This window comes from Erpetoichthys calabaricus, chromosome 18, assembly GCF_900747795.2.
Source record: "Erpetoichthys calabaricus chromosome 18, fErpCal1.3, whole genome shotgun sequence".
Taxonomy (NCBI): domain Eukaryota; kingdom Metazoa; phylum Chordata; class Cladistia; order Polypteriformes; family Polypteridae; genus Erpetoichthys; species Erpetoichthys calabaricus.
Genome location: NC_041411.2, coordinates 27,558,056 through 27,585,362, shown reverse-complemented (window position 1 = coordinate 27,585,362; position 27,307 = coordinate 27,558,056). Strand labels below are relative to the sequence as shown.

Below are 27,307 nucleotides of genomic sequence, written 5' to 3'. Positions count from 1 at the left end.
AGATGTTAAAGTTACACTGAAAATAAAACATGAAAGATACGCTTTGACAATGACGTCATTTCTCACCGTAGACAAAATGTTTGTTAAATTATTAGCTTGAAATGGAGAATGACACGGTGCTGTTTGTTACTTTGAAAACTGACATTCTGTGGTAACGTACCTTAAAGTAGTGTTTCTCAAACTTTTTGGTGCTGTGATGCACTTTTTCCCATTTAAGTCTCTTCATAAACCCACCAATGGAGGGGTCGAGATTGATCGTCAGAGTGGGATGGGGTGGTCCCAACTTGGTGAATCAAGTGAGATCATTAAAGAAGGAGGAAACATATTTGAGTTCGATTGTCAGAATGATCACGGGAGCAGCAACTCACTTATGACCTGCTGCAACCCACTTCACAACCCACTGTGACCCATTACCGTTATACTGTAAATCATAGCAACTTGCGACCCACTGGCCGCAGGTTTTGAATTGAATGCAGGACTCTTGACCAATGAATGATGGAGAGAGGCGGGCCTTCAAATCAAAAGCACAATGGCGTGTGAAGGAGTTTTGTTTGTGGACTACCATTTTCCAGAGGTATTTATTTTACCAAAATTTTATCAAAAAGTACCTGCACTTTACACATTGCGAGCACACGACTGGATGATTTGACATGACGATTATGTAACACAAGCAACCTGAGAATTTTTCATGAACGTTTTTGATATTTTCTGTTGTCGGTCACCATTGTCTTTAGTTCAATTAGAAACATTGTTATGTCTATTCTCCATGAGAACACAAGATTACAAATTTTACTCTGCCATCACTACGGTACGTCACATATAGCAAAAAATCTCAGTTTTGGATGGAATATTCCTTGTAAGGGAAACATGATCCCTGACATGCTTTTCTGCTTTTCTAAGGGATGGAGTTGCTGAATTGTGAACCAGTTCGTCCATTACATGACTTTGATGACATAAGCCGATTTGCGGTAGCACGGCTATGGATGGTGCAATATAAAATGATACTCCTTTATTGATCAGATGTCTGTACTTCTCTGCCTGACTTAGGTCCGGTGTGTCACCGCTGTGGCGGCGGTCAGGTCTGGAGCACTGCTCCTCTGCCTGCTAACAAAGCCATCTCCTGCCGGGCTGGCACCGACATGCTCCTCATTAAAGCCAGCCGACGCAAAGCTCTGTCTCAGATCAAAAGGCCCTGACGGCTGAGTGCTCCACTAAATGAAGTTAATTATACTCGCTGCTTGTCTTCTGATATCTTTAATCACTGTCCAGTCAAACCCTCATCGACGGAGCCTCCTTTCCTGAACTTAGCCCTCTTCTGCTGGGGAGGCCTCTGCTGGGACACGGCTCACTCTCTAATTAAGTATTGTTTGCTGCTCGCTATTGACAGAGCGTTCGCTAATCTGTGCCTTACTTTAATGTGCTCGGTGATAGCCATCTTTCAGTGCTAATTGATTTTCAAGGTTTGTGCCTGCTTTAATACCTGCTGCTTTTAGAAATAAAATGAAGAAAACAGATTGGGAGGTTTAAGCAGAGACTAACAATTAGGCCGCCAGGAAGGGAAAACGTTGGGATAATTTAGTAGCAGCAAACGGTAACCAGGAATAGGATGCATACCCCTGACACTGAATCAGTGAGGCAGCAGGACTAACCATCAAATAATTTATTTATTAATTAGTTGGATAATTACTCTGTTGCAAATATATGCTGATCATCATTTTATCCTGCATACATCAGTATCAGCAATACTGGAAGCAGACTTCAATATTTGTACATCAGCATATAGACACCCCAATGCTGCCATCTTGATGAGGTCACTAGCAGCGAATGTTTGTAGTTTACAGGGTCCACCCATCCCGTGATTTTGAACTTTTATTAGCCTTTCCTCCATTTTTACCTGCCTTGTGAGTTGGGGGCTAGGCTCGCTGTGAGACCTGCTTCTTTGTTCTTTGGTTGTTAACGTCTGGACCTCATTTTTCACTTTCTTGTATACGAAGTATAGGGAAAGTAATGTAATTGTCCAATGAATTTCGACGTTTTAGCACTCCTGGAGTCCAATTTACTTTCTCGTAGGTAAAGTATTGTAATCGTCCAAAATTTCCATTTTGAGGTTTTGATGAATCTTTTAGACCTCTGTGAGTCCGAAAATACCATTTTTGGAAGTAAGTCTGTGTGTGTGTGTGTGTGTGTGTGTGTGTGTGTGTGTGTGTGTGTGTAAACATGATAACTTGAGTACACTTTCACTTAGGTCAACCAAATTTTGCATACAAGTATTAGGTACAAAACGTAGATTTCTATCAATTTTTGAGCTATTTCCACTAACCGGAACTGGTATTTTTTTATTCATGCAGCTGTAGAGTCCAATTTATTCAACTTTACTTTTATAATAATTGTTAAATATATTATTAATTTGATTTGATTTATTGTTGATGGTTCTTTAATGTACATAATATAAAAATATAATCATTGTGTTCGGTTTATTCCTCAAATATCCTTCCCCATATCTGAGTACACGAGAAAGTCTAGAGGAGACTACTCACGATTTTTTGGATTTCGAAGAAAGGCAGATCACAGCACTTTTGAGTTTTGTGAGTCCTGCAGTCCTAGTAGAGTGCTTATAGCACTATTTTCACAAGCATAGTGCAGTGTTCATAAAATACAACACCATTCAGTCCTCCTTGTTAAGGGGTAAACTCATCGATATGCAGGTGGATGAGCCTATGGGGTCCTGGGTGATGGACCATCTGTCTGACACACCGCAGTTTATGAGACTCGAGGACTGTGTCTCTGATGTGGCTGTGAGCAACACTGGAGCACCACCTGGAACAGGCATGTCTGCTGTTCCCTTCACTCTGTATCCCTCAAATTATAAATATAACAGCATGTCATGTCACTGGCAGAAATTCACAAATGATTCAACACTTATGGGGTGTGTCGATAAAGGGGACGAGACAAAGGAGAAGAGTCAGGTGGAGAAATTTGTTTCTTGGTGCAGAGAGAATTGTCTACAATTTAACATCAGCAAAACCAAGAAAAGGCTTATTGACTTTAACCGCACCAAAGAGTCTCTATGACTGGTCACTTCAAGGAGTGAATGTAGAGGTGGTCCACCAAGTACTTGGGGGTCCAAATTAATGACAGGTTGGACTGGCCACATAGATAGATAGATAGATTTTTATTTGTATGTGCTATCTATCTATCTATCTATCTATCTATCTATCTAGAACCCCTAGGGTTTTCTGAAAGGCAAACTGTATTCTTAGTGTTTGTAAGAGTCAATCAACCTATCCATCATCTCTTCAGTTGTGTTATAATGTAAATCCATCATATTAGTACAATCGATTAATCAATTTCCTCTTAATGATTTGATCATTGCTCATAATGTAAGGTGCTATATAAAATACATTTAGCTGGCTGAGTGATCATTCAGAGCATGCATTTGATGGACATGCTAATCAATATGTCCTGCCATCCATTAATCGATGACATGAAACAGAGTGCGTTTGCCATTGCTGTGAAATGTTTTATATAACCAGTCATCAAGATGTTGATCCTGCCTTGTGCCTGATGATTGCTGGGATAGGTGCCAGCTGCCCCATGACCTTGCCCTGGAATAGCAGGTTAAGAAGATGGATGGATTATGGTCATGTGTGCAGAGTAGAGTGACATTCTTCCTTGCATGTGCCAATCAACATTCAACACATTGGCAGTCTCAAGCGCCATGATCAGTGAGAAGAACTCTTCTACCAGGAAATGTTGGGCTTCCTTATCTTCAATAACTACTGTATGTTGAAATCATCCCCCAATTGTCATAACTTAGCAGCAGAACAAAAAGCAGACATGCTCTGAGGCTAGGGATGTGCACTGGCAATCTGAAGGTTGCCGGTTCGAATCCCGTAAATGCCAAAAGGGACTCTGCTCTGTTGGGCCCTTGAGCAAGGCCCTTAACCTGCAATTGCTGAGCGCTTTGAATAGTGAGAAAAAGCGCTATATAAATGCAAAGAGTTATTAAATATTATTATCCTTAAAACATTCATCTGGTGCATTGAAAGACAATTTAACCCCAAAACTGAGGAAAATCAGCACCAGTCCTTGGGCTCACCATAATGCACAAGGCAAATAAAACTAGAACAAAGTACACAACTCTAAAACTATGAAATGAGAACCGTGTAACATTTGGAGTTAAATTTCATCTGTGCAATGAACAGAAGTTTAACTGAAACAGAAGTACTAGAAACAAAAGTTCATGGAGTCTGCAATAAGCAATAATCATTCACTTAAACCAAACTAATATTCAATTAAAAGGCATCAACACATAACGTGACATGCTACATTACTGTCATATGAACCATTTATATTCACAATTTATACACATTTTTAAGTCCATCCTGAATACATTGTTGGTTTCAAATTCGTTGTCATTTACTTAATATTTTGCTTAAACTGATGTGCCATATTTCCAGTTTGCCTACTCAGTTTCCACACCAGAAAACTGCATTGAATTTGATTAATTCCCATAACAAACAATTTTGTTCATATTTTGATTGAATTATGCCATTAAACCTGGTTTACCTCTCATTTCTAAGTTAAAACATACAAATGAAAAGAAGTTGAAAGTTTTATTTAGTCCAACACTGTGTAAATGCATTGATTCTCTTCAGCTGTGTCTCCAATTTTATATTGGTTTGCCTCAGTAACAATCCCACCACTTTGTCTTTCAGCCTGAGGAATACGACGGGGAGGAGAACCTTTTGGCCAACCCCAGGTCTCTGAAGTTAGACTTTGTGGATGATCCCAACTTCAAGAACAAAGTGAACTACTCCTACACTGCAGTGCAAATCCCGACGGACATCTATAAGGGCTGTGAGTATCCAGATTTGTGACTGCTAAAAAATGTTTTAAAGTTGACTGACTCACTCTGGGTCACAAAGTCACATCAGTGATAGGAAATCGGCCTGTACATGTGTACTTTACAGTCCAGTGTCCTACTCACTAGACAACACTATTTGCCTAGAGTATGGTGAACATGGGCGCCCATAACAAAAGAGATTTTGGTCAGCACCTGAGCGAAGTCTGCATGTTTTTCAAGACTGTATGCACTTTCTCATGGCACTCTAATCCTTTCCACATTCCATTACGTTAATTGTTGAGACTTAATTGTCATCTCTAAACTGGCCTGCTGTGGTGGGTGAGTGTGTGCGTGCCAAGGGTTCTGTTCAGAGCTGATTCCTGTTTTTGCACCCAATGTACGACTTTCTCTGAGGATGGATGACCGAGTGTGGTTAAGTTCCAATCTTTGAGATGGTTTGGTTTACACCCATAGTTAATAGGAGAGACCCTGGTAGCTACTAATGATGCAAATTCAATGAAAGGGATTGCATAGGTCAGACCTATGGTGAAGGCCAAGAAGGCAGAAACCTCTGCTCACAATAAAAGGACATGGCTTTCCTGAAGTTTGGTAAAGATCACTTGGGTGAAATACAAGACTCCTGAACTATGAGAGCTGGGCACATGTCTCCAAAGAGAAAGGTACATTGCATATACAGTACAGCATGACAAGTATGGGTAGTCTGCATCTGCCAGTGACCCATGCATGTCCTCATGGCCTGTGGCAAAGATTCTATTTGATTTCATGTGTGCTCTTTGCTGAGTGTGGTCTGGGAGCTCTGTCACAGGTAAACCATAATTTCAGACTTTACAAATTACTAATTTTTAAATGCAAACACATAAAAATTGAGATTTGTTGGTGAAACCAATACATCCAAACTGATTAACATTAAGGATGGATGGATGGATGGATCCTGTCCATTAATATTATCATCAGTGTTAACTGTGGAGAGGAAAACAAAAACCATCAATCAGCAGCATCCATGGAGAAAAAAAAACTCTGGTCAGTTCTAAAAGTTCTAACAAACAGTCAGTCCTGGAGACGTCAGCCGACTGGCCACTAGACTAGAATGCCTCCTGGGCATTCTACCATATGGGTCTGTGCTGGGCCATCAGATCTGACAACAGGGTCTTTCCGTCCTTTGATTCTAAGGCTCCTGGCTTTTCTGGAGTCTTTCACATGTGCATAAAACAGCAGAGTAGTAGCACCAAGTGCCATGGCTGTATACCAAATCAGGGTCCTCCAGACTACAGTGGTGAGTCTTCAGAGTTGATTTAAAAGCTGAGACTGAATGGGTGTTTCCTTTAGAAGCAGGTAGATCCATCCAGAGCTCTGAGGCCATGAAACTAAAAGCTCAACCTCCCAATGTTATTTTGCTAATCCTTGGAATTTTTAGTAGACTGGCATCTTGAGATCTTAATGCATACTTTGGTTTGTAAATAAAGATAAGATCAGGTATGTACTCAGGGCCTTAGCCATTTAAAGGTTTAAAAGTAAGAAGAAAATTTCTGAAATTGGCTCTAAGGTTAACTGGAAGCAGGATTAACTTCTTAAAATGAAGAGTTATGTGGTTGTACTTTCTAGTTCTTGTAAAGAATCCTACAGTAGCATTTTGAATTAGATGAAAGCTTAGAGGTTTGACTAGCCTGTGACTAATGCATTGCACTTGTCAATTTTGCATCAGGGTAGGTCCTCTAAGGTTAAGCTGGGGTTGCCAGAAGCATCTTTTCATCATCTTAATAAGGATTTCATAATAAAAATCATAACATGTCATAGAGGTTCTTCAGCCTGCATTGTAATTTTTTGATGTATTAAAGAATATCACCAGTTAGCAAGGGATGATGAAAAAAAATCATCTAGTCTATACAGTGTTCTGAAAAAATAAACCGCTCAAGTCCACAGTGATTGAGGGAAAGCAAATGAAATCCAATCTGCCTTGGCAAAATTTCTTGCCCATCACATTTCTGAGAAATCTACAGTTTATTAAGACATGTGCTAGGGTGTGGGATTTTAAAGAAATATGGCATCCTGGCGTGTCATCCTTCACTAGTGGTGCTACATCTCACAACCACTTTGAAGTTGATCATTAGGGGTGGGAGATGTGCCAAGTGCTCTTGCAGGATGTTCTGAAAAAAAAAATTGTGAGTGGTCTCCCCTAGAGTTTCTCGTATTTTCAGATATTGGGATGGATATTTGAGGAGTAAATCGCAAGACAATGATTATATTTTTATATTATGTACATTAAAGAACCATCAACAACAAATCAAATCTAATTAATAATACATTGAACAATTGTTATAAAAGTAAAGTTGAATAAATCGGACTGTGCAGCTGCATGAATAGAAAATATGCCATGATAATTTTATTTTGGCGAACAATTCAGGTAATTTACCACTTTCAGTAAGTGGAAGTGGGTCAGATGTTACAAGAGACTTTAGTAATGTGTGTAATGTAATACTTATACACAAAATCACGTTTACGTAAAGCAAAAACGTTCTCGAATATGTATGTTTTACCATTTGAATGTCAAATGGAAAATTGCGATTATCTCGAAAACTGGTCATTTTTTTGAAAAAATACAAAGCGACAAAAAATGCTTAGAATGTGGTGCTTTACCATAAGATAATGTGAAATTTTCAAATTTTTTATATTTTTGGGGAAATGTTTCAGGTAAGTAACACTTCTGGTGAGCGGAAATAGCTCAAAGGTTGATAGAAATCTATGTTTTGTACCTAATACTTGTAGGCAAAATTTGGTTGACCTAAGTGAAAGCCTACTCAAGTTAGACACAGATAGACACACAGACATAATTCCAAACATGGTATTTTCTGACTCAGGGAGGTCTAAAATGTCGAGATTCATGAAAATCTCGACATCGAATATTTGGACAATTCCAATACTTTCCCTGTATTTCGTATATGAGAAAGTAAAAAGAGAGTGGTAAAATGATCTGACCCACTATTTTAACAGTTTAGTCTTGTTTATGATCAAATTTTTATGTAACTTACTTAGTGACTAACATGAAACCAACAAGTTAAAATAACACCCCTGCCCTATGAAAAGCAGAGAAAGGAGAAGAAGAGAAGGTGCCAGGAAAAGCGAGGGTAGCATTGGAACTATGACTCAAAATAGTAAAGCACTAAGACAGACAGAGGCTTCCTGATACTGGACGTAGATGAACCCTCAACCTGCAAACTAGAGAAGAAAGAACTTATTGAATGAAGGCTTCCAGAAATTAGAATCAAAAGATCAGACCTTTCTAGTTAGGGCCAGGGCAGCAGTGGTCTGTTAATAAGAAGTGAGAGGAAGAGGAGAGTTTTAAGAGGGGTGAGATCTGAAGAGGAGATTGAGCTGAGGGAGTCAGACAGAGGCTAGAGTCCTTTCATAGTGCACTTTATCTTTTTAGAGGGCAAGCGTGGAAAGCGTATTGAATGTAACACATTTTTTGTTCATCCCATGGGACTCTTACTGCTGCCTTGGGCACTGTGCCCGTACATACTGAACCACTGGCACCGGCTGGTTAGTTTCAATTATTGCTTTTGTGTTAGATAGAAAAACAGATGTACCACCACAAATTCATGATCTCTTTGTTTTTAAATTTACCAAGGTTTTCAGGACTCCCAGAGTTTCATTTTTTTTAGTTTCCCCAAGCACTCAGTTGGGTCAAATAATGTGCATGAAATTATGACACTCAAATAATGGTTATATAATGTCTAGTCTTAATTAGGAAACCTGTTCTCCCATCTTTGTAGATTAAAGAAGCAATGCCTCTGTTTTATCCTCGATGACTGTAAAAGTTAAACTATCAGATCTTACTTTCAAGTCCAGAATGTTCTCCCCATTTAAATCCTCATCTTCACATGCCTGGACTCCAGTATCCTTCCAGATGTTACAAGTGCTGCCCTATAAACCTCTCATCAAGCCATGTAATAAGACACAATATTTCTTAGACTTGATAATAATGACTGATACATTTTTTTAATGTTTAAAGGCATTTTTTGGCATTTGGTATACGTTATTGAAACTTTTTTTTAATGTGACCTTTTGGGGTCAGAGTGCAAGTTCAGTCATTATACAGCACCCCTGGAGCAGTTTTCAAGTTAAGGGCCTTGCTCAAGATCCCAACAGAGTAGGATCCCTTCTGACAGTAACAGGATTTGAGTATGTGCTGCAACTGAGGAGGTGTTGCTTAATCCTTAAGGACGAGGATGTTAGACATTTCCATCCTGAATGTACAGCATACACCAATTAGCCCTGATATTAAGACCACTGATGGGTGAAGTGTATAACGTTGATTACCTCGTTACAGTGGCACCTGTCATGGGGTGGGATAAATCAGGCAGCAAGTGAGCAGTCAGTTCTTGTAGGTTACGTGATGGCAGCAGGAAAAATGGGCAAGCGTAAAGATCTGAGCGACTTTGATAGATTGTGATGGTAGACGACTGAATCAGAGCATCTCCAAAACGACAGGTGTGGTGGGGAGTTCCCAGTATGTAGTGGTTAGTACCTACCAACAGTGGTTCAAAAAAGGACAACCGGTGAACCTGCGATAGGGTCAATGGCGTCCAAGGCTCATTGATGTGCATGGGGAAGGAAGGCGAGCCTGTCTAGTCTGATCCCACAGAAGAGCTACTGTGGCACAAACTGCTGAAAAAGTCAATGCTGGCCATGAGCAAACGGTGGCAAAATTCACAGTGTTGAGCGCTCATGCCAACCCCTCTCCACTGACAAAAGCACTCACAGTTGGGCGTAGCTAGTAAACTTATGAAACTGGACAAATGACAGACACTGAGAAGGCAGCAAAAACAATTTTGTGCGAAGTGCTACACGTGGGCTAAAGAAATGTCAATTATAAATGCAAGAGTGGAAACGACCTCTGAAAACAATTTATGGGTTCATGGTGACACAAAGTTCTCAACATCTAAGCAATGTGCAGTCGTTATTGAAAAGATAAAGTAAATGTAATGCTATATTGTAAAGCATGTTGAATATAAATCGAGGGACATGACACCTAGACTGTACAATGCACTAGTGAAATCACATCTGGAGTATTGTGTGCAGTTTTGGTCACTGCGGTACAAGAAAGACATAGCAGCACTTGACATTGTGCAGAAGAGAGCAACCAAGTGCACCCCAGGACTTAAGGACATGTCCTACTGCAAAAGACTCAGAGCATTAAACCTGTTTAGTCTCAAACAGAGGAGACTGCATGGGGATCTCATCCAGGTCTTCGAAGTAGACTCAGCAGAATTCTTTCAACTTAACGATGAACCACGTACTCAAACATTTCCACCATTTCACCAAACTTGAGGTGAAGTGAATGAAGCAGGGTCCGCTCATCACTACTGGACACATGACCGTAATGATCCTGCAAACTTATAAATGGCTGCATTGCATCGCTGCTGCTATCCAGCATTATTTTTACAATCCTTTCCCCCTTCTTCGTCTTTTAACCAACAAAACCATATGGCGGTGGAATTTATCACTGCTTACTGTGCATAAACCCATTAGACACCCCAGACCTTCTGATGCTGGCTGTGCTCTCCCAGAGTCCCATTACACGGCCCTATGGGATTGCTCACTTAGGGATTTGGCTCTGGCTCTGCAGAGCTCTGTTAGGCTTCATCGATCTTAAAGTTCACATTTCTCTCAAAGCCCTACCTCGTTTACAATTTAAATCTGCCATTCCCCTCGTACGAGATTCATTTGTAACTGTTGGACTCATGCTGTGCCACTTATGCGTACGTTCAGTTCATTGTTTTATATTGTGCCATGGCTCCAGGAGATTTGCTGGCTCTTCTTGGCATCTCATTCTTTCTTTGTCATTTATCTCGTATCACATTTAACTTTTCTATTTTGTTGTCCTTCACCATTTTAGCCCATAATCTACCTTACTTTGCAAAGCACCTTATAATAAAGTTTATTGTGAATGGTGCTGCAGAAGACAAGAAATAAGTAATTGTGAAATGGTCCAGAACAGTAGCAAGGTGCAGCAGTATCCTTACACCCCTCAAGAAGCTGGCATATTTGGCAGGTGCCATCAAGTGCCCTGTGCACATGTCACATGACTTTGTATTACTGCATCTTATAATTCCATTTTCTTTGTGAATCACTTAGTAAAGAGGTTCACTGTGAAAGCCGCTGTAGAAACATGACTGGCATATGGGAGCCAGCCGATGCCATTTAACTCTTTTAGAGCTAATTTTTTTTTTTCCTTTTGTTTCAGGACTGAATATTTTTCTGAAAAACTCAGTTTTCTAAAAAGCACACAAAGTAATGGTTTTACACTTAAATCAAAAATAAAATACTTTTTTATGACAAATATCACTCTGCTTTATGGTCCTACATACATACTGTAGAGTAAGTTTACACACTTCATTGCATATCTGTTTGTCTCATCTCTATATACAGGGCTATTCAAAATGAAAGAGCAGATTTTAAAAATGTATTTCAAACAAACCGTTTAAGACAGAAACACATTGCGCACATCACTGGATAGAGGAAAGTTCAAAGTTTAAAAGTCCGCCTAAAAGTACCAGTGAATGCCACCAAGCGCTGTTTTATCGTTTATAGTAAAATGGCGACAACACCACAAGAGAAATCACTTTGCGTGGTGGTCCGGCGTTACCTGAACGACACCATTCCAGGACAATGGATTGGAAGAGATGGACAACAAGATCTTGCTCATCGTCTATGGCCTCCCAGTTCTCCAGACCTTACCCCCTGCAATTTTTATCTATGAGAGTACATTAAAGAAAGAGTTTTTTTTCCACCTATGCCCGCTAATCTTCAAGATTTGCAACATCGAATTCAGTAACTAGAGACCAGTTGACTCGTGTGTGTCAAGAAATGGTCTACTGTTTTGATGTTTGTCACGCTACACATGGTGCTCACATTGAGTGCATGCAACCTCAAGGACCATAGGACCAAACTTTGAACTTTCCTCTATCCAGTGATGTGCGGAATTTGTGTTTCTTTCTTATACAGTTTGTTTGAAATACATTTTTGAAATCTGCTCTTTCATTTTGAACAGCCCTGTACAGTATATAAAATCCAACGTCCGTCTGTATGTCTGTCCGTTCTTCACAAGAGAACTACTTAACGGATTTAGATCGTTTTTTTTTTATGTAATTTGCTTGAACACTCCAGTTGATTTTGCGACTTCTCTCATCGCGCGAAGAATCATATTTCGCTTGCAGGAACGATATATTCGAGACAGAGGCTGTGGGTGGGGCCTTCCTCACTCACACGCCAGCCTCCATTCGAGTCGGTCTACCTCTCGCCACGTTTTGGAAGGTACCTTGTCTCCGCTTAGCTAGCGATGACCTGTTTGTTTATTGATTTTTAAAGTTTGTCCTGTTTCACTACTACGCGGGCAGAGCCGCGGGGGACAGATAGTCACACATAAGCTGAAAGGCACTCTCTGGGGGGAAAAAAACAGCTTGAAGTAGTGGAGTGTCTGGTAATCTGCAGTGCCCACCTGCACTCCGTGTCGTTTGATGAGATCCAGTAGCCAGCTTGCCTCCCACAAGTCTGTGTAGTCCTCCCAGGTGAGCATTGCAGTATTTGTGTCTGCTGCTGCACGATCAGCTGGGGATCGATAAGCTGATGCAGGCACCTGACTTTCATTTCTGATCTCCAGATCACTTGCATCAAAATCAGAGTTAGATAAGTCAGAGTCTGATTCAGCTATAATATGCAATAAATAAACAAATAAATAAATAATACACATGGAGTATTTTGTTTTTTGCATTTGTTTCGCTCCCTCACCAGAAGCCATTCTAGACGTCGTTTAATCTACACTACTCACACACACACCCATAATGAGTCTAACAGTCCTCCCCCAAAAAAAAGAGAGTCTACCTATAACATAATGGTGAGTGTTATCAGCGTTTGCAGCTTTTATCGCCCTCTACCCCTGGATGTCGACATCCACCCACAACACCTTGCGTCAACAAAAGTCGACATCCGCCCTCAAAAGAGTTAAACTCTCAGCTCCTTTACTGCCTTTCATTGTGCTTACCTGAGTCAAGGTGCCTTGTGGTCCTGTAAGTGGCCATTAGATGATGCAATGCAATACAGTGTAGCGGGTCGAATGAAGATGCAGGACAAGGAGAAATGCTTGGGGTGCCAACCGGGCAAAAATCCCATTTAATTGGAACAAAACAAAAAACAAGAAATGAGACAAAAATGATGTGCCTCAATGGTCTTTCATAAAGAGTATAGTTATCCTCTTTGAAACTACTAATGATCATTTCTAGCCTTAGGTCAGCATCGGAATGAGACACTGCCTTCTGGAGTGTTCTCTGGACCAAAAGAGGCGGGGCTTCCCTTGCTTCAGAGTCCTCAAGGGGCGGTTCCTCAAGTCTGTAAGGGATAAAAGGAGACAAGACTGTTAGCCACAGTGTCCACTTTCGTTCTGGGGTGGTACTACTTACTTTAGACGAACCTGGAAGGTTACCCTCTGGTTTCAAGAAAAAGCAAATCAGAAAACCTAGCGATGGCAATGTGGTCCAGTGGCTTCGGCATTTGACTTCAAAGGACATGGCTTGCCAGGCCAGTCGTCACCTCTGATCACTGTGTTGCTTTTAATGCTTCACTAAACCTCTTAATATATCAGAATTTCGGGAACTTTTGACCTCTACTCCTAAAGTGCAATGTCAAATATTGTCTAAAATAGAAATTTGTTAGACTTTAAAACTTGAACCTTTTTGTTTTGATACTTGTGCATATTTGTATGCTGCTTATTGTTTGTGTGTTACTATAGTTGTTTTTACTTGCAAATCTACATAGTGCTTAATGTTAGCTCGCTACAAAAAGCTCTTTGAATGAATACATTTAATTAAATGGAAGGTCAATGGCTTTTGAAAGACATGGAAAGAGTTCTCAATAAACTGCAGGGTGAGTCCAGCAAGCAGTGGGTGAAATCAAAGTAAAACGTGTAGTCAGCAGGCAGGTGAGTGACCAACGGTGAAGAAAACAGATTGCGAAAAATGCTTTCAGGCTGAGCCCTCTTCAAAGTGTGGTGCCGTCCTGGTTTTATTTGTCTCTCTGGGATCGTAGTCATTACGCCGGCTGGGTCTATTTCCACAATACTGTAATGAGCCATTTTATCACTCATTATTTCTGCTATGATTATAAATGGTAAGTCTCAAAACTTTCTAATTAGCTCAGGTCAAATATTCTAATTATCAATGCCGATTAAATGTAGAAGAAAAAAGAAAAATGTTAGGAGGAAAAAATGAGATTACGGCACTCTGGGAATAGTAAAGAACACCCAACAGATGCAAATGGAGAATGTGAATGTTGGCGGCGCCTGAGCTGATCCCATGAAATGTTAGACGTATCGCTTTTCAGGACACGAGCGCATATGTGAGGTGGGCATTAACACATGATGCGAGCTCCTGCCGACATTTCCATTGTGTTTTCTTTTTCAATGGTCCTTTCTGCTCTCTTCTTCTTTTTATTAAATTTATCACCATACTGTTGGTATCCTACACACAATACAGGGGCTTCAGAAAATATTCAGATCCCAACACTTTACTGTGTTGGAGATTTAATTTTAAATGAATAGATTTGCCATTTTTGCCCATCAATTTACACTCAATAACCCAAAATGACAAAGTGAAAACATTTATGCAGAAACTGAACCCTCTCCTTCATAGAAATATTCAGATGCTCAATTACAGAAGCCCCTTTGGCAGCAATTCCAGCTTTGTGTGTTCTTGTGTAAGTCTCCACAAGCTTTGCCCATCTAGACTCGGGCAGTTTATCTCATTCTACTTGGCAGATCGTCTCGAGGTCCGTTAGATTGGATGTGAGTGTCTATAAACTGCCATTTTTGGATCTCTCCACAGATTGGGTGTAAGTCTGGACCACTCAAGGACAGTCAGAGACCTGTCGTGAAGCCACCCCAGTGTTGTTCTGACTGTATACTTTGGGTCATTACCATGCTGAAAGGTGAACTGTCACCCCAGACTGAGGTCACCTGCATTCTAGAGCAGATTTTCTTCAAGGAGCTCTCAACATTCAGTTCTGACCAGTCTCTCTGTCCCTGCCACTGAGAAGCACCCCCTAGCATGATGCTGCCACCACCATGCATCACCATAGGGATGGTATTAAACAGGTGATGAGCAGGGTCGAATCTTCACCAGACATAGTGCTTGGAGATCTGCCCAGAGAGTTTGATTTGTGTCTTATTTGACCAGAGAATCTTTTCCCTCCTCCACTTAGTATCCTTTAAATGCCATTTGGCAAACTCCAAACAGGAGTTAGCCAGTCTAGCTTACTAAACACCTCATGGATGCCATTCCTTCCAATGGGTTCTCCCATCTCAGTGGAGGACGTCTGAAGCTGTGTTAGAGTGACCATCAGGTTCTTAGTAACCCCTTTAACCAAAGCCCTGCTTGCTTAGTTGAAATGGTTTTAAACCCCTGTCCTGATCAATGTAAAGTAAGAAAGTCACAAAGCACTGAACAATAAAATACAGAATACAATGAAATATCAACACAACCTAAAATATAAGGACAATATAAAAGTCACCCACAGATGGCACAGCTACCCAAATGCCTGTCTGAACAAATGCATCTTCCATTTACACTTGATTCTACTGATCGCAACACCAGTGGAAGACTGTTCTATAACCTTGGATCAATGGACTGGAATGCACAATCCCCACGTGCCTATAGTCTGGTGTGAGGAACAAAAAGGAGAGTGAACTGAGCAGATCTCAGGGCATGGCCCATATTGTAATGCTGAAGGGGGTTTGTGATGTACAATACCATGCAGAGTTCTGTAAGTGAGTGCCAGATGTTTGAACACAGATCTTAAATTCCACTGGGGTCCAATGTGGAGAGAATAAAAGTGTGAGTCCATTTGTGTGAATGTGTTAAAAGCCTGGTAGCCACAATGCCTCACCATAATTTGATCATGGAGGTCTACAGAGGGTTCCATGGACTTCATGGCTTGGTCTTTTGTCCTGATATGCAGTGTGAATTGTGGGACCTTCTTACGCACCAAAGTGATGTCCACTCAGTTTGCCACATGTGGACTCCAGTCAAGTTCTAGACACGTCTCAAGGAGAATTAAAGCAAACCAGATGCGCCTGACCACGATGTGGAGGGCAACAGTAAAGAGACTGAACACTTCTATGAAGGAGAAATTTCACTTTCTGATTTTTAATAAATCTGTGAACCTTTCTGAAAACATGTTTTCAATTTAGCATGATAAGTTATTGAGAAAAGATTGAGGTCCAAAAATGACAAATATGTATATTTAAAATAAAATCAACAACACAATAAAATGTGCAACACGATGAAGTGTTCATCTCTCTCGATCCTTCTGTTGAACTGGCCTCCCAGCCAGTTAAGAGTCTCTGTTCAGTCCTGGCCAAGATGCCCGCCCATGTGCCATCCATTAACAGTACTTTAAACAGCACTTCCCCAAGAGTGGTATCTTTCATGGCACTAAATCTTGTCACCCAAACTGGTGGCATGTGTTGTGACCCACAGGGGGCTTTGCAGTACCCCAAACCTCAGACACAACCACCACAACATAAATCTTGGTACAATCAAAAGGTATTTTTCTACACAAATACCTTACAAAAAGTCTTTAAAAATCACAAATACCACAATTTTTCTTGCTTTCTCTCTCCTTCCACTCCTCCAGGATAGCATTGTCCTTCTTCCTGCCAACTCCCACTCACCTGGATGATGTCGAGTGGCCAGCTTCTTTTATGTTGGACCTGGGAGTACTCCCGGTGCTAGGGTCTAGCCCGATGGAACTACCTCACAGGTGGCGCAGTGGTAGTGCTGCTGCTTTGCAGTAAGGAGACTGTGGAAGATTGTGGGTTCGCTTCCCGGTTCCTCCCTGTGTGGATAGCGCTTTGAGTACTGAGAAAAGCGCTATATAAATGTAATGAATTATTATTATGATTACTTCCGGGTCAAACGGAAATCCCACAAAGTATGGATGACGGATCCCTGCAGCACCCCATGGTGGGAATCCAACAGGGCTGCCCTATGAAACTACAGTTCCCAGCATGCTTAACAGGTGCCAACACAGCTAGCGTGACATGGAGAGGCTGCCAAGTACCCCATTGGGGGAGCATGTAGCCCTGCCAGGTTGTCTCCCCTTGTTGTTCCACCACACTAACCTCCCGGCCAGGTATTATTCCTAAATCCATTGGCACACTGGCATCTTCTGTCTGTCTCCTGGCTGAGGTAGGATGATCCTCACCCTGTTTCTTGTGCCTTTGAAAGGCCTTTGTAAGGGACCTTGCCCCATCCCCATATGCACCATCCATCATAGTGTTGTCATCCATTTTATTTGTCACTTTGTGGAAATACTGGTGGTACCCTTAGGTGCAATCTCTTTTCCAGAAATCAGCAGCTTTCTGATACCTCCAATGTGGTTCACAGCCCTCTTCAGAGTGTTATCTGTTACTGCCTTTGGCACTTTATGAGTAGACCTTCACCAGAGCTAAGAAACCTCCTCTGGCCTACTCATTCCCCTGATTGCTGTGTGTCACTGCAGGCAGTGCAGTTTTCAGATTTCTCTGTTGACACCGCACTATGTCACCTTCATGAAAGGTTCCAGAGATGTCCAGTGTCTCTTCAGTGGTATTAGAAATGGGTATTTAGTGTGAAGGTTCGCTGTCAGACATCTGTAGCATTGCTTGACTTCTTCTTCTGTCTTGTGGTTCCTTTAAGTAGAATGTTAGCAGTTGAGAAGAAAGGGTTTTTAAAAAGCACAGGGTAGAGATGATCTGGCATTTGATTAGAACACCAATACAAAACTCATCACTCAGTAAAACAGCAGCGTGGAGATGTAGAAATGTCACTCCATTATGTAGCAGCTTTAACTTCAGCTCTTCTTTTAGCATTTACAAGAATCCTTGCAGACCTAAAAGAAAAGAAATTGGGCGTTTAAAGAGCTAATTTTCTTCCCTAAAGCAAATCAGGACTAATGTGGAATTGGAAGCAAACCAATGCAATTATGAGAGTTCAGGGGGGTCACTGAGGAGCGCTTTATGAAATGCACCCAAGGAAGACCTCTCCAAATTGGTGTCAGTGTTATCTGCAGACTTCCCCCATTGTAATCACATGCTGCCGTCTAAGCGTGAGCTCCTGCTACTTTGACCTTTTTCCTTTGACACTTAATCTTTAATTCATTTTCGGCTGTTGGAGGGCGGGACCCCCTCTCTTTGTGTTATTTGTTGTTTAGATAGATTTAGTGTGGAACGTCAATATTAGCATTTTGGGATGCCTTGGCTATCTTCTTATTCTAATTGTAGTAGGCCTAGTTTATTCTCTATGTATCTAGAGCAGTTAAAAGAAATTGGTCTTCAAGAAGTTCAGGAGATAAATAAGGAGGCAGATCAGACGATAAAAATAACATAATGGTCATCACTGCTATAAAAGCAGCCTGGCTTCATCTCAGGACATATTGTATGCCAGGCAGCTAAAATGGCTGGTTTCCCACTGGGATCTACAAGGAATGATATGCAGTTGGGTCGGAATGTATGTTAGGCAGCTGGTCTTCATGTGTGCCAAAAGAGGCGTTAAAAAGCAAGTCTGTCCACATCCCGCTTAGATCTGCCATCTGTCTGACCTGCAGACGGCTCCTCCTCATGAATTCTGATCATTAAAGTATGGAGGTACTTCATGAAAGGCAGGGAGGACACTGAGGAGCTGACCTTAGGTGTTCAATTTTTGAAAAATTAGGAAACACTAAGCTTTAAGTTGGGAAAACAGGACAATCATTGAAATCACAAGACATTTTGGATAAAAATCTGGAAGGAGTTTCAGGAGCTTCGGTCAATGTAATCTGTTTGTAGAGAGCACAGTTTCATTTTGGAGCTGGAGCATTGAATACATTTACACATCTAGTGGAGTTCAATTAAAAATGGAAAATAACTTGGCAATAACCCACAAGAATGCCATGCAATGTCATGTCCGTTCATTTCAGTAATAGATTAATTTTTACAGTACCTAGACTAAAGTGTTACCCTTCCATTAGTAGGTGGGACTATGGAGCTCCTGTCTATAGCTGTTAGAAAGTTCTGAGGGGTGTGCTCACCACAGGGCGCTGCAGCTCCCCAAACACCCAAAACATACAAGCTCGGACACAAGGTGCCACAAACAAAAGGCTTTTATTTCATAGGAAACGAGTTTCCCATGCCACAAGCACAACAGCAATTACATCACACAGCACTCTTGTCTCTTTCTCCTCCACTCCTCTCCATAAGCTTTGTCCACCTCCTCCCGACTCTCAGAGTTATGTAAACTCTGGAAATACTTCTGCTGTCTCAAAGCTTTGGCTCGGAAGCACATCTGGGTGACACTGGAGCCCAACCAAGTAGGGCTCGCCAGTCCCTTCTGCACCCCCTGGCAGCATCCATGGAACCCAACAGTGCTGAGTCAACAAGCAAGCTCCCAATTCTCAAAATGCCCTGTGGGAATCTGTGGCAATGCTCTAGTCAAGAGGGGCTGCCATCTAGTGCCCTGGATGAGACAAAACCCTGTGCAAGCTGTCTCCCCCTGTCTTTACAGGTGGTGGGCATCCTGGCCGGGTAAAGTTCCCCCGTGGCATAACTTCACAGGGATTTAATGTTGATGTAAGCTTGGGGGATATTTTAACAAATTAAGCTGAAGTTATTATTTCAGGCAATGTGGTGGCACAGCGGTTGGTTCTTATTCCTCTTGAACCTCAGCCCACATGGAGTTTGCTTGCTCTCCCTGTCTCTGCACTCCTGCTCACATGCAATGGAAAAACCTAGTAACTGCCATTTTTTTTTCAAAATTGAATTTCTTTTAGTTTTTGGAGTTATTGAACTTTTCCTGATGTTATAAGGTAGCGGTGATGGCCAAATATGTCTTCATTCCTGTCATAGCACGATGGAAGAAGCTAGCATATACACAGTGTTTTACATAATGCAAGACAAAAAAACCTAGCAACTCCACTGACCAGAGAGAGAGAGATACTTTATTAATCTCCAAGGGGAAATCCACATACGCCAGCAGCAGCATACTGATAAAACCAATATTAATTAAAGAGCAATAAAAATGCAGTGCATATAGACAATAATCTTGTATAGTGTTAACGTTTACCCCCTGTGTGGAATTGAAGAGTCGCATAGTTTGGGGAAGGAACGATCTCCTCAGTCTGTCAGTGGAGCAGGACAGAGACAGCTGTCTGTCGCTGAAGCTGCTCCTCTGTCTGGAGATGACACTGTTTAGTGGATTCAGTGGATTCTCCATGATTGACAGGAGCCTGCTCAGTGCCCGTCGCTCTGCCACAGATGTCAAACTGTCCAGCTCCATGCCAACAATAGAGCCTGCCTTCCTCACCAGTTTGTCCAGGCGTGAGACGTCCCTCTTCTTTATGCTGCCTCCCCAGCACACCACCGTGTAGAAGAGGGCGCTCGCCACAACCGTCTGATAGAACATCTGCAGCATCTTATTGCAGATGTTGAAGGACGCCAGCCTTCTATGGAAGTATAGTCGGCTCTGTCCTCTCTTGCACAAAGCATCAGTATTGGCTGTCCAGTCCAGTTTATCATCCAGCTGCACTCCCAGGTATATTTATAGGTCTGCACCATCTGCACACAGCCACCTCTGATGATCACGGGGTCCGTGAGGGGCCTGGTCCTCCTAAAATCCACCACCAGTTCCTTGGTTTTGCTGGTGTTCAGTTGTAGGTGGTTTAAGTCGCACCATTTAACAAAGTCCTTGATGAGGTTTCTATACTCCTCCTCCTGCCCACTCCTGATGCAGCCCATGATAGCAGTGTCGTCAGCGAACTTTTGCACGTGGCAGGACTCCGAGTTGTATTGGAAGTCCGATGTATATAGGCTGAACAGGACCGGAGAAAGTACAGTCCCCCGCGTCACTGCTGTGCTGCTGACGACAATGTCAGACCTGCAGTTCCCGAGACGTACATACTGAGCTCTGTCTGTAAGATAGTCCACTATCCATGCCACCATTAGATGGTGTTGAAGGTGCTAGAGAAGTCCAGAAATACTAGAGAAGTCCAGAAACAATGAGGAACAATGAGGAAAGACCGCCTATTAATGAAAACATTGGATTACGATCATGTGATTTAAATGCTGCGACTGTGTGATTTAAATGACAGGTGTTGTTGATTTGTAAAAAAAAAAAACAAGGAAAATTATTAATTATAGAGGCGATGTCATTTTCTCAATTTGCCGAAAACTTGAAAAGTCTGACATACTAGGTTTTTCCATAGTTGGTGAGCCTGGTTATCCTGCCACATTTTAAAGGTATGTCTTGGCTTGGTTGGTGATTCTAGGCGGGCTCTAAGTGAGTCGGAATGAGGTTGTGTAAGTAGACGAGTGATTCCTGTGGTGCAGGCCCGGTCCCTGTGTCACACGGAATGTCGCTAGGGTTAGGGTTAGTGACACTCTGTGTTCTTGAATTGGATTTAATGGATGGCTGAATAGATAAATAGTGCATTATATGGATCAACAGACTGCCTTATCTCTAGTGTGGCTGGGATTTATGACTATTGTTTCTTTTACGTTTGAGATGGACAGATGGAGTGTCCAGTTATGCTAAATGTTCATTTTGGGGTGGCAGAGATGAGTGGCTTTTTAAAAAGAAAAGAGAAGTCAGAGGAAGGCACTATTGAGATTGTTACCAACACCAACACGTTTGCCAAATCATCAGTCAAAACTAAACTACAATTCTAAAGTAAGTAAATTGACCTAATAAATTGTTTGCTCAAGGGTCTTTAATTTTACCAAATTGTAAACACTTGTTTAATGCATGGCCACCATGCTGCCACAGGCCAAATACACAGCATCATACCAACCAGACACAAACATTGACAGAAAATACAAAATGGTGACACGAGGATAGTGACGAGAAATATTAAAAACAAAGCTAACAAAGAGCAGCGTTCCAAAAATGAAATACAACAAAATTGGTTTTCTTGAATTCCTATGAAATACTCAGAAGCCTGCAAAAGTAAGTAAACCTAATCATGTGATGATAGTAATAATAATAAATCAATATACATGAATATTGTCACTCAAGCTAGTGAATATAGCCTGCACGATAACCTTGTCAGAAGTGAACGCGTCTTCCACAGCTCTGCAATTTAAAGTGCTCTTACATCCAGAATTTTGCATTTAATATCTGGCTTTATGGAAAACAAATATTTTCAGCAAAGGTCACAATAACTGTGTTCATTGTTCCCGTTAAATGTCACAACCTAATATCTCCAATTTTAGCCTTTTCTGTTAAAAACAAAACCATACTCCTCTTATGCAGGAAAAAACAAGGATTTTAAAATGGAGTGAAATAACCAACAAATGAATGTGTAAAACCGTGTGGCGCTCACCCCACTAGAGCGGCTCACCGCGGGGGTGGCCCTCCACTTATCAGTGGATAGACGGTGTTGACTTGTCTTCACAAAAGGTCACATTAATCCGTACTGCATATCAATTAAGGATTTTAGGGAAATTTTATGCAAGTGCTTTCTAATTTCTGCAGAACAAGGTGCATGTCCTAATAGAGATTTCTCACATGGCCATCAATAGCTAAATTGTGCTTAGCGTCTGTCGAAAAATCAGGCGCTTTAGAGCCAATGGAACATTTTGCAAATGGCTCTTGTAAAAGTATTAGCAGGAAAGTTGTCAAGTCCTGTCACAGAGACAGGAGCTTGAGATGTGCCGGATACATGTGCATAAATGAGGGGACAAATAAAGTTCTATCTGTCTAATCTGTCTGTGAGGCAGCGTTCATATTGTTTGATGAATGAAGCCGGTCTGGGCAGATACTGTAGAGGGATATGTGGATCGGGTAAGATTGTGCATTCATTTTAGCCACGTATGTTTGTGTTACTCTTTCAATATTTCGGCCTTTTAGGTTCTTTAGGTAAATGTCCCCTAAACAATGCTTTAGTCTTACATACACAACCTGCTATTCTCCCACCTGAGGACCTCAACAATGAGGCTTCTGAGGCTACCGCTTACAGTCATTCACCTTACCTTTGGTTTTCCACCACTAGGTTGCACGAAAGGTTGTCCCCTTAATGATTTAAATCAATATCCGCACAGCAAGCTACTGTAGGTTTCAGGTCCCGTTGGGAAATTTTACTGATCAAGGCTTGATCTTTGATAGCTCACGTGACTTAGAATCAATTCATTTAAGAATCAACTTTGTCACAGTCAGAAAGCATATAAGACTCTGTGAAGAAATTCTACTATTACTACTACTACTAATAATAATAATAGAAGATTTATTACTGGTTGGCAGGTTTTGGCACTTTTTAGAACATTATAATCCTACTAGTCATTAAGCCCGTTACAATAACGGGCGCTAGAACAGTAGTGCATAAACATTAGTAGGAACAGTCTATATTAAATGGCAAGGGACTTTGACCTCATTCTTTTTGTTGGTCGTATTTTTCTTTGTCTTTCAGCCTTTCTTTTGTTGATGTTTACTTGCTGAGCTGACCGTTCTTCGTGGGCTGCCGCCATGTATTGTGTGTCTTTAATTTTCGGTGACAGTAATACTGTCTTGTACGTCCGCTGGCTTGTACGTCCATAATATACCTTTAATTTTCTCTGGCGGTAATACAGGCGTGCGCGTCGGTAATATGCCTTTAATCTCCTCTGACAGTAATACTGGCTTGTATGTGGCTGTAATATGAGTCACTGTATTGTGTACCTTTAATTTCCTCTCGCAGTAATACTGGTTTGTATTTCCGTAAAACGCCTGTAACTTTCTCTGACAGTAATATCGCGCGTCGCCCCGTGCATGCACACTTCACCAGAAGGCACACACACATGGCCACCTGGACGCACACAGGGATTTTATTAAAGAGGATTATTTTGTATGGCCAGCTGTAAGTCAGCACGTGACTGTATTTTAGTATTAAATGAACCGTCAAAGAGAAGAAACAATAAAGGTGAGCAAAGCAATAAAGTCACCAAAGCAAGAAAAAAGAGTTGGGATATCTCCCGATATAATATTTTGTCGTTGAATAATCACTTGTGATAGATACTGATCTTTGTCTATAAACAACTAGGGTGTTGAACCGTGTTAGCCATTATGGATGCAGTGAGAAGTCAAGCAAAATGACACCTTTGATTGGCTAACTAAACAGATTACAATATGCGAGCTTTCAAGGCACCTCAAGATTCATTACATCTTGCCTGAAGAAGGGGCCTGAGTTTCCTCCAAAGCTTGCATATTGTAATCTTTTTAGTTATCCAATTAAAGGTGTCATTTTGCTTGACTTCTCACTACATTTATAAACAAACAAGACAAATGAGAGGAATAACAGAGGGGATTTTTATATAGAGGCGGCAGGAAGGAAGTTGCAAGGCAGGAACTCGAAGTGTCATCATCATGAGGGAGCCAGAAAGTGAGGTCATCAAGGAAGGGCCGGTAGTGACGTCATCAGGAGGGTCCGGAAGTGAGGCCATTTGGGAATGGACGGAAGTGAGAAAATAAACCTTATCTCTTGAGAGGGGGAGAAAGGCATTAGTGCTTGTTTCCGACACATTATCCTCTTGTGTTTTCGCTCCCCATCGGACCCTTTGGCTGCCCTTTAAGCGTGCATGTGTGACAATATACAGACCATGTAATGGATGGCAGAATGGATTCCCTTACCATCCCTGACTGCGAAGCCCAGTTGGCAAATAGGCACCAAAAGTGGCAGGAGGTTCCCTGCCTACACAAGGAATTGGACATAGGATGCCATCTGTAGAATGGGTACATTGGCATCCCGACAGGATTAGATGGTCAAACACTCAATGGCTGGGAGGCCATGTTGAAGGAAGAACTGTGGGAGCTGAGTTATTCAAGGTACATGCTCTCCCCAAACTGCTAGGAGTCAAGTACACCAATGGACATCCACAAGGCATGATGGGAGTGGTAGTGCTGTAGAACGGCCCTATTGGGGTTCGGGTGCTGCTAGGAACTGCGCTTCTTGCTTTATGGCACATCTGATTGACCCAGAAGTACTCTGGCACTGGAATTACTCCCGGATCCAAGAATAAAGGAGCCGCCCTGCCATATCCACGTGAATTGGGCGTCAGGAGGAAGGATAACAAAGATTGCCTGGAAGTGTGGAGGAAAGGAAAAACAGGAATTTTGTGTATTGGAAGAGGCATTGTTAAGGTATTACAAATAATAAATCACTTCTGTGAACCCAGGACTTGTGTTTGTGTGGTGCTGTCTGAGAAATAGGGTGCTGCTCGCCCCCTATTGGTACACAGATAAACCCTTGGCACATATTTTTCAAAAATCTCTGCACACTGCGGAAAAAGATTGGAAGCTATCTAATATTATGTCATTATATAAGAAAGTGATCCAAGTAAGTGTAAGCCAGTAAGCTTATTGTGCATGCCAAGAGAAAGGAAAAAGGTTGAGCACCACACGCCTGTAACTGGAGTATCAGTTCAGATGTCCAGAATTTACACATGATGGGCAGGAGCAGTCTGGAGTTCACGTGTCCATCTTTCACAGTTGTCGTCGTGGCGTGTAACGTCTGCAGTTTTCAGATTCAGCTGAACTGGGAGCCGGCAGTCAGTGTCTCTGGACCGAGAATATTTTCAGAGTCTCCGGGTTTTGATTCCCAGTTGACTTTACAGGTCTTAGCTCTTTTGCATGAGAAAGTTGAAGCCTGCATCCAAACTCGAGGGACAGTCATGATTTATCATATTCACTGAAGGGAAATTTAACTGCCGGTAAGTCACTCCATCTAACTGTCTCCATCAAAGAAGGAAAACATCCCTTTTTGTTGTTATTCTTAATCCTTTTTTTTTCTGTCTTTTCATTTTTTGCACTCATCATCAGCTGGCTAACTGATTGGAAAAAACGCTGACTCTTCAGATGTTTCAAAATGAGTTTGTGGTAGGAATAAAAAACAGTTGGAAAGAAAAAAAAGCAAATGGCTCCTAGATGGAGCGTGCTGAGGAAAGTACGCTGTACGTAAAAACACGGACAGAAAACTGACATCGCCTCTCTCTGTCTTTTCTCAGCCTCTGGCGTCCTGTAAGATTTGTAGTAATTGTTGTACACAATTGGAGCTGCAGAAATGGAATCTAAGCAGGTCACTAGGGTTTCTTTGAAAAGGGCCGAAGGGGGCTCTTTTTGTCTCTGGGGAGTGATGGCAGAACCTTGTTTTAATACACAGAAGGAGTGATTGTGTTGTGGGGGTCAAGAGATAAACACTCACAAAGCCGCAATTTCACATCGCTGTTGTTTTCCAAGTGGATTGGGAATTGGCAGCGACCCTTTCTGGAGGCACAGTATGAGCTGCAGGGTTGCATGCGAAAAAGAGACCGAAACGAGCCATATTCTCTGTTTATATGGGGTACCATTTAAAAAATAAGCCTGGGGGACACCATTTGAAAATAACAGAGAAATCTGGGATCATGGAGGGTCTGAAAAAACTAAATTGACCAATTAAGTGACCAATACGAGCAGCCATTAACTTGTTATGGGACCCGAAGCACTTTAGTTCACCCACTAGTGCTCACAACACAAAAATAAAGAAGCACTTGTACTGTGTATGCAGTATGTGACTTTGTTTTATTGTGGGGGTGACACAGAAGGGACCCCACTCTCCCCTAACAACATCCCCAATTTAACCTCTACGTGCTTATCTGTTAGTTCGCTGACACCAACCTGGACCATTCCAGGACTGAGGACTCAAAAATAATAAATGGAGCGCACAGCAATCAAGCGGAGGAAGTGGGTACAACTCTAAATAAATCTTAATCAAAAATGTCTTCAATTCCTGAAATGTGCGTAAAACTGAAGCAAAGCGATTACATGTGAGTGTGACGTTTACCCCAACATACAACCTGGATGGATAGCAGCACTTCTTGTCAAAGACACCTAGTCTGTCTAGTAGTCAGGTGGTAGGTCCTCTCGTATTACGTAATAAGCTGGTCAGTCATTCTGGCAGTGCCTCCAGCTGCAGTGACTGGGGCGGAATCCATACTGTCACTTTGTCATTGTATTTATACACTATTTGGACATAAGTATTGGGACAAATCTCGTAATCTTTGGATTCAGGTGTTTCAATCCGAACCATTGCCAAAGGTGTGTAAAATCAGGCCCCTAGCCGTGCTGTCTCCATTTACAAACATTTCTGAAACAAAATGGGTCATTCTGAAGAGGTCAGTGACTTCAAGTGTGCTACCGTGATGGGATGCCACCTTTGCAATACGACAGTTTGTGAAAATGTTATCCCTGTTGGATATCCCACGGTCAACTGTAAGGGGTATTATTGGAAAGTAGAAGCGTTTAGGAACAACAGCAACTCCGCCACGAAGCGGAAGACTACATAAAGTCACAGAGTGGGGTCAAAGACTGCTAAGGTGCACGGTGAGTAAAAGTCACCTACGCTCTGCTGATTCCATAGCTGAAGAATTCCAAA

General features: G+C 41.7%; 1 protein-coding gene across 1 annotated transcript in view; it reads left to right on the top strand.

The window, feature by feature from the left end:
- The window catches only part of cacna2d2a (calcium channel, voltage-dependent, alpha 2/delta subunit 2a), a 667,325-nt gene that overhangs the window by 482,013 nt on the left and 158,005 nt on the right, over positions 1-27,307 (top strand). The window contains exon 6 of the mRNA XM_028824557.2: positions 4,719-4,860. Coding sequence (XP_028680390.1) covers positions 4,719-4,860 — 142 coding nt within the window. The remainder of the gene's footprint in view (positions 1-4,718; positions 4,861-27,307) is intronic.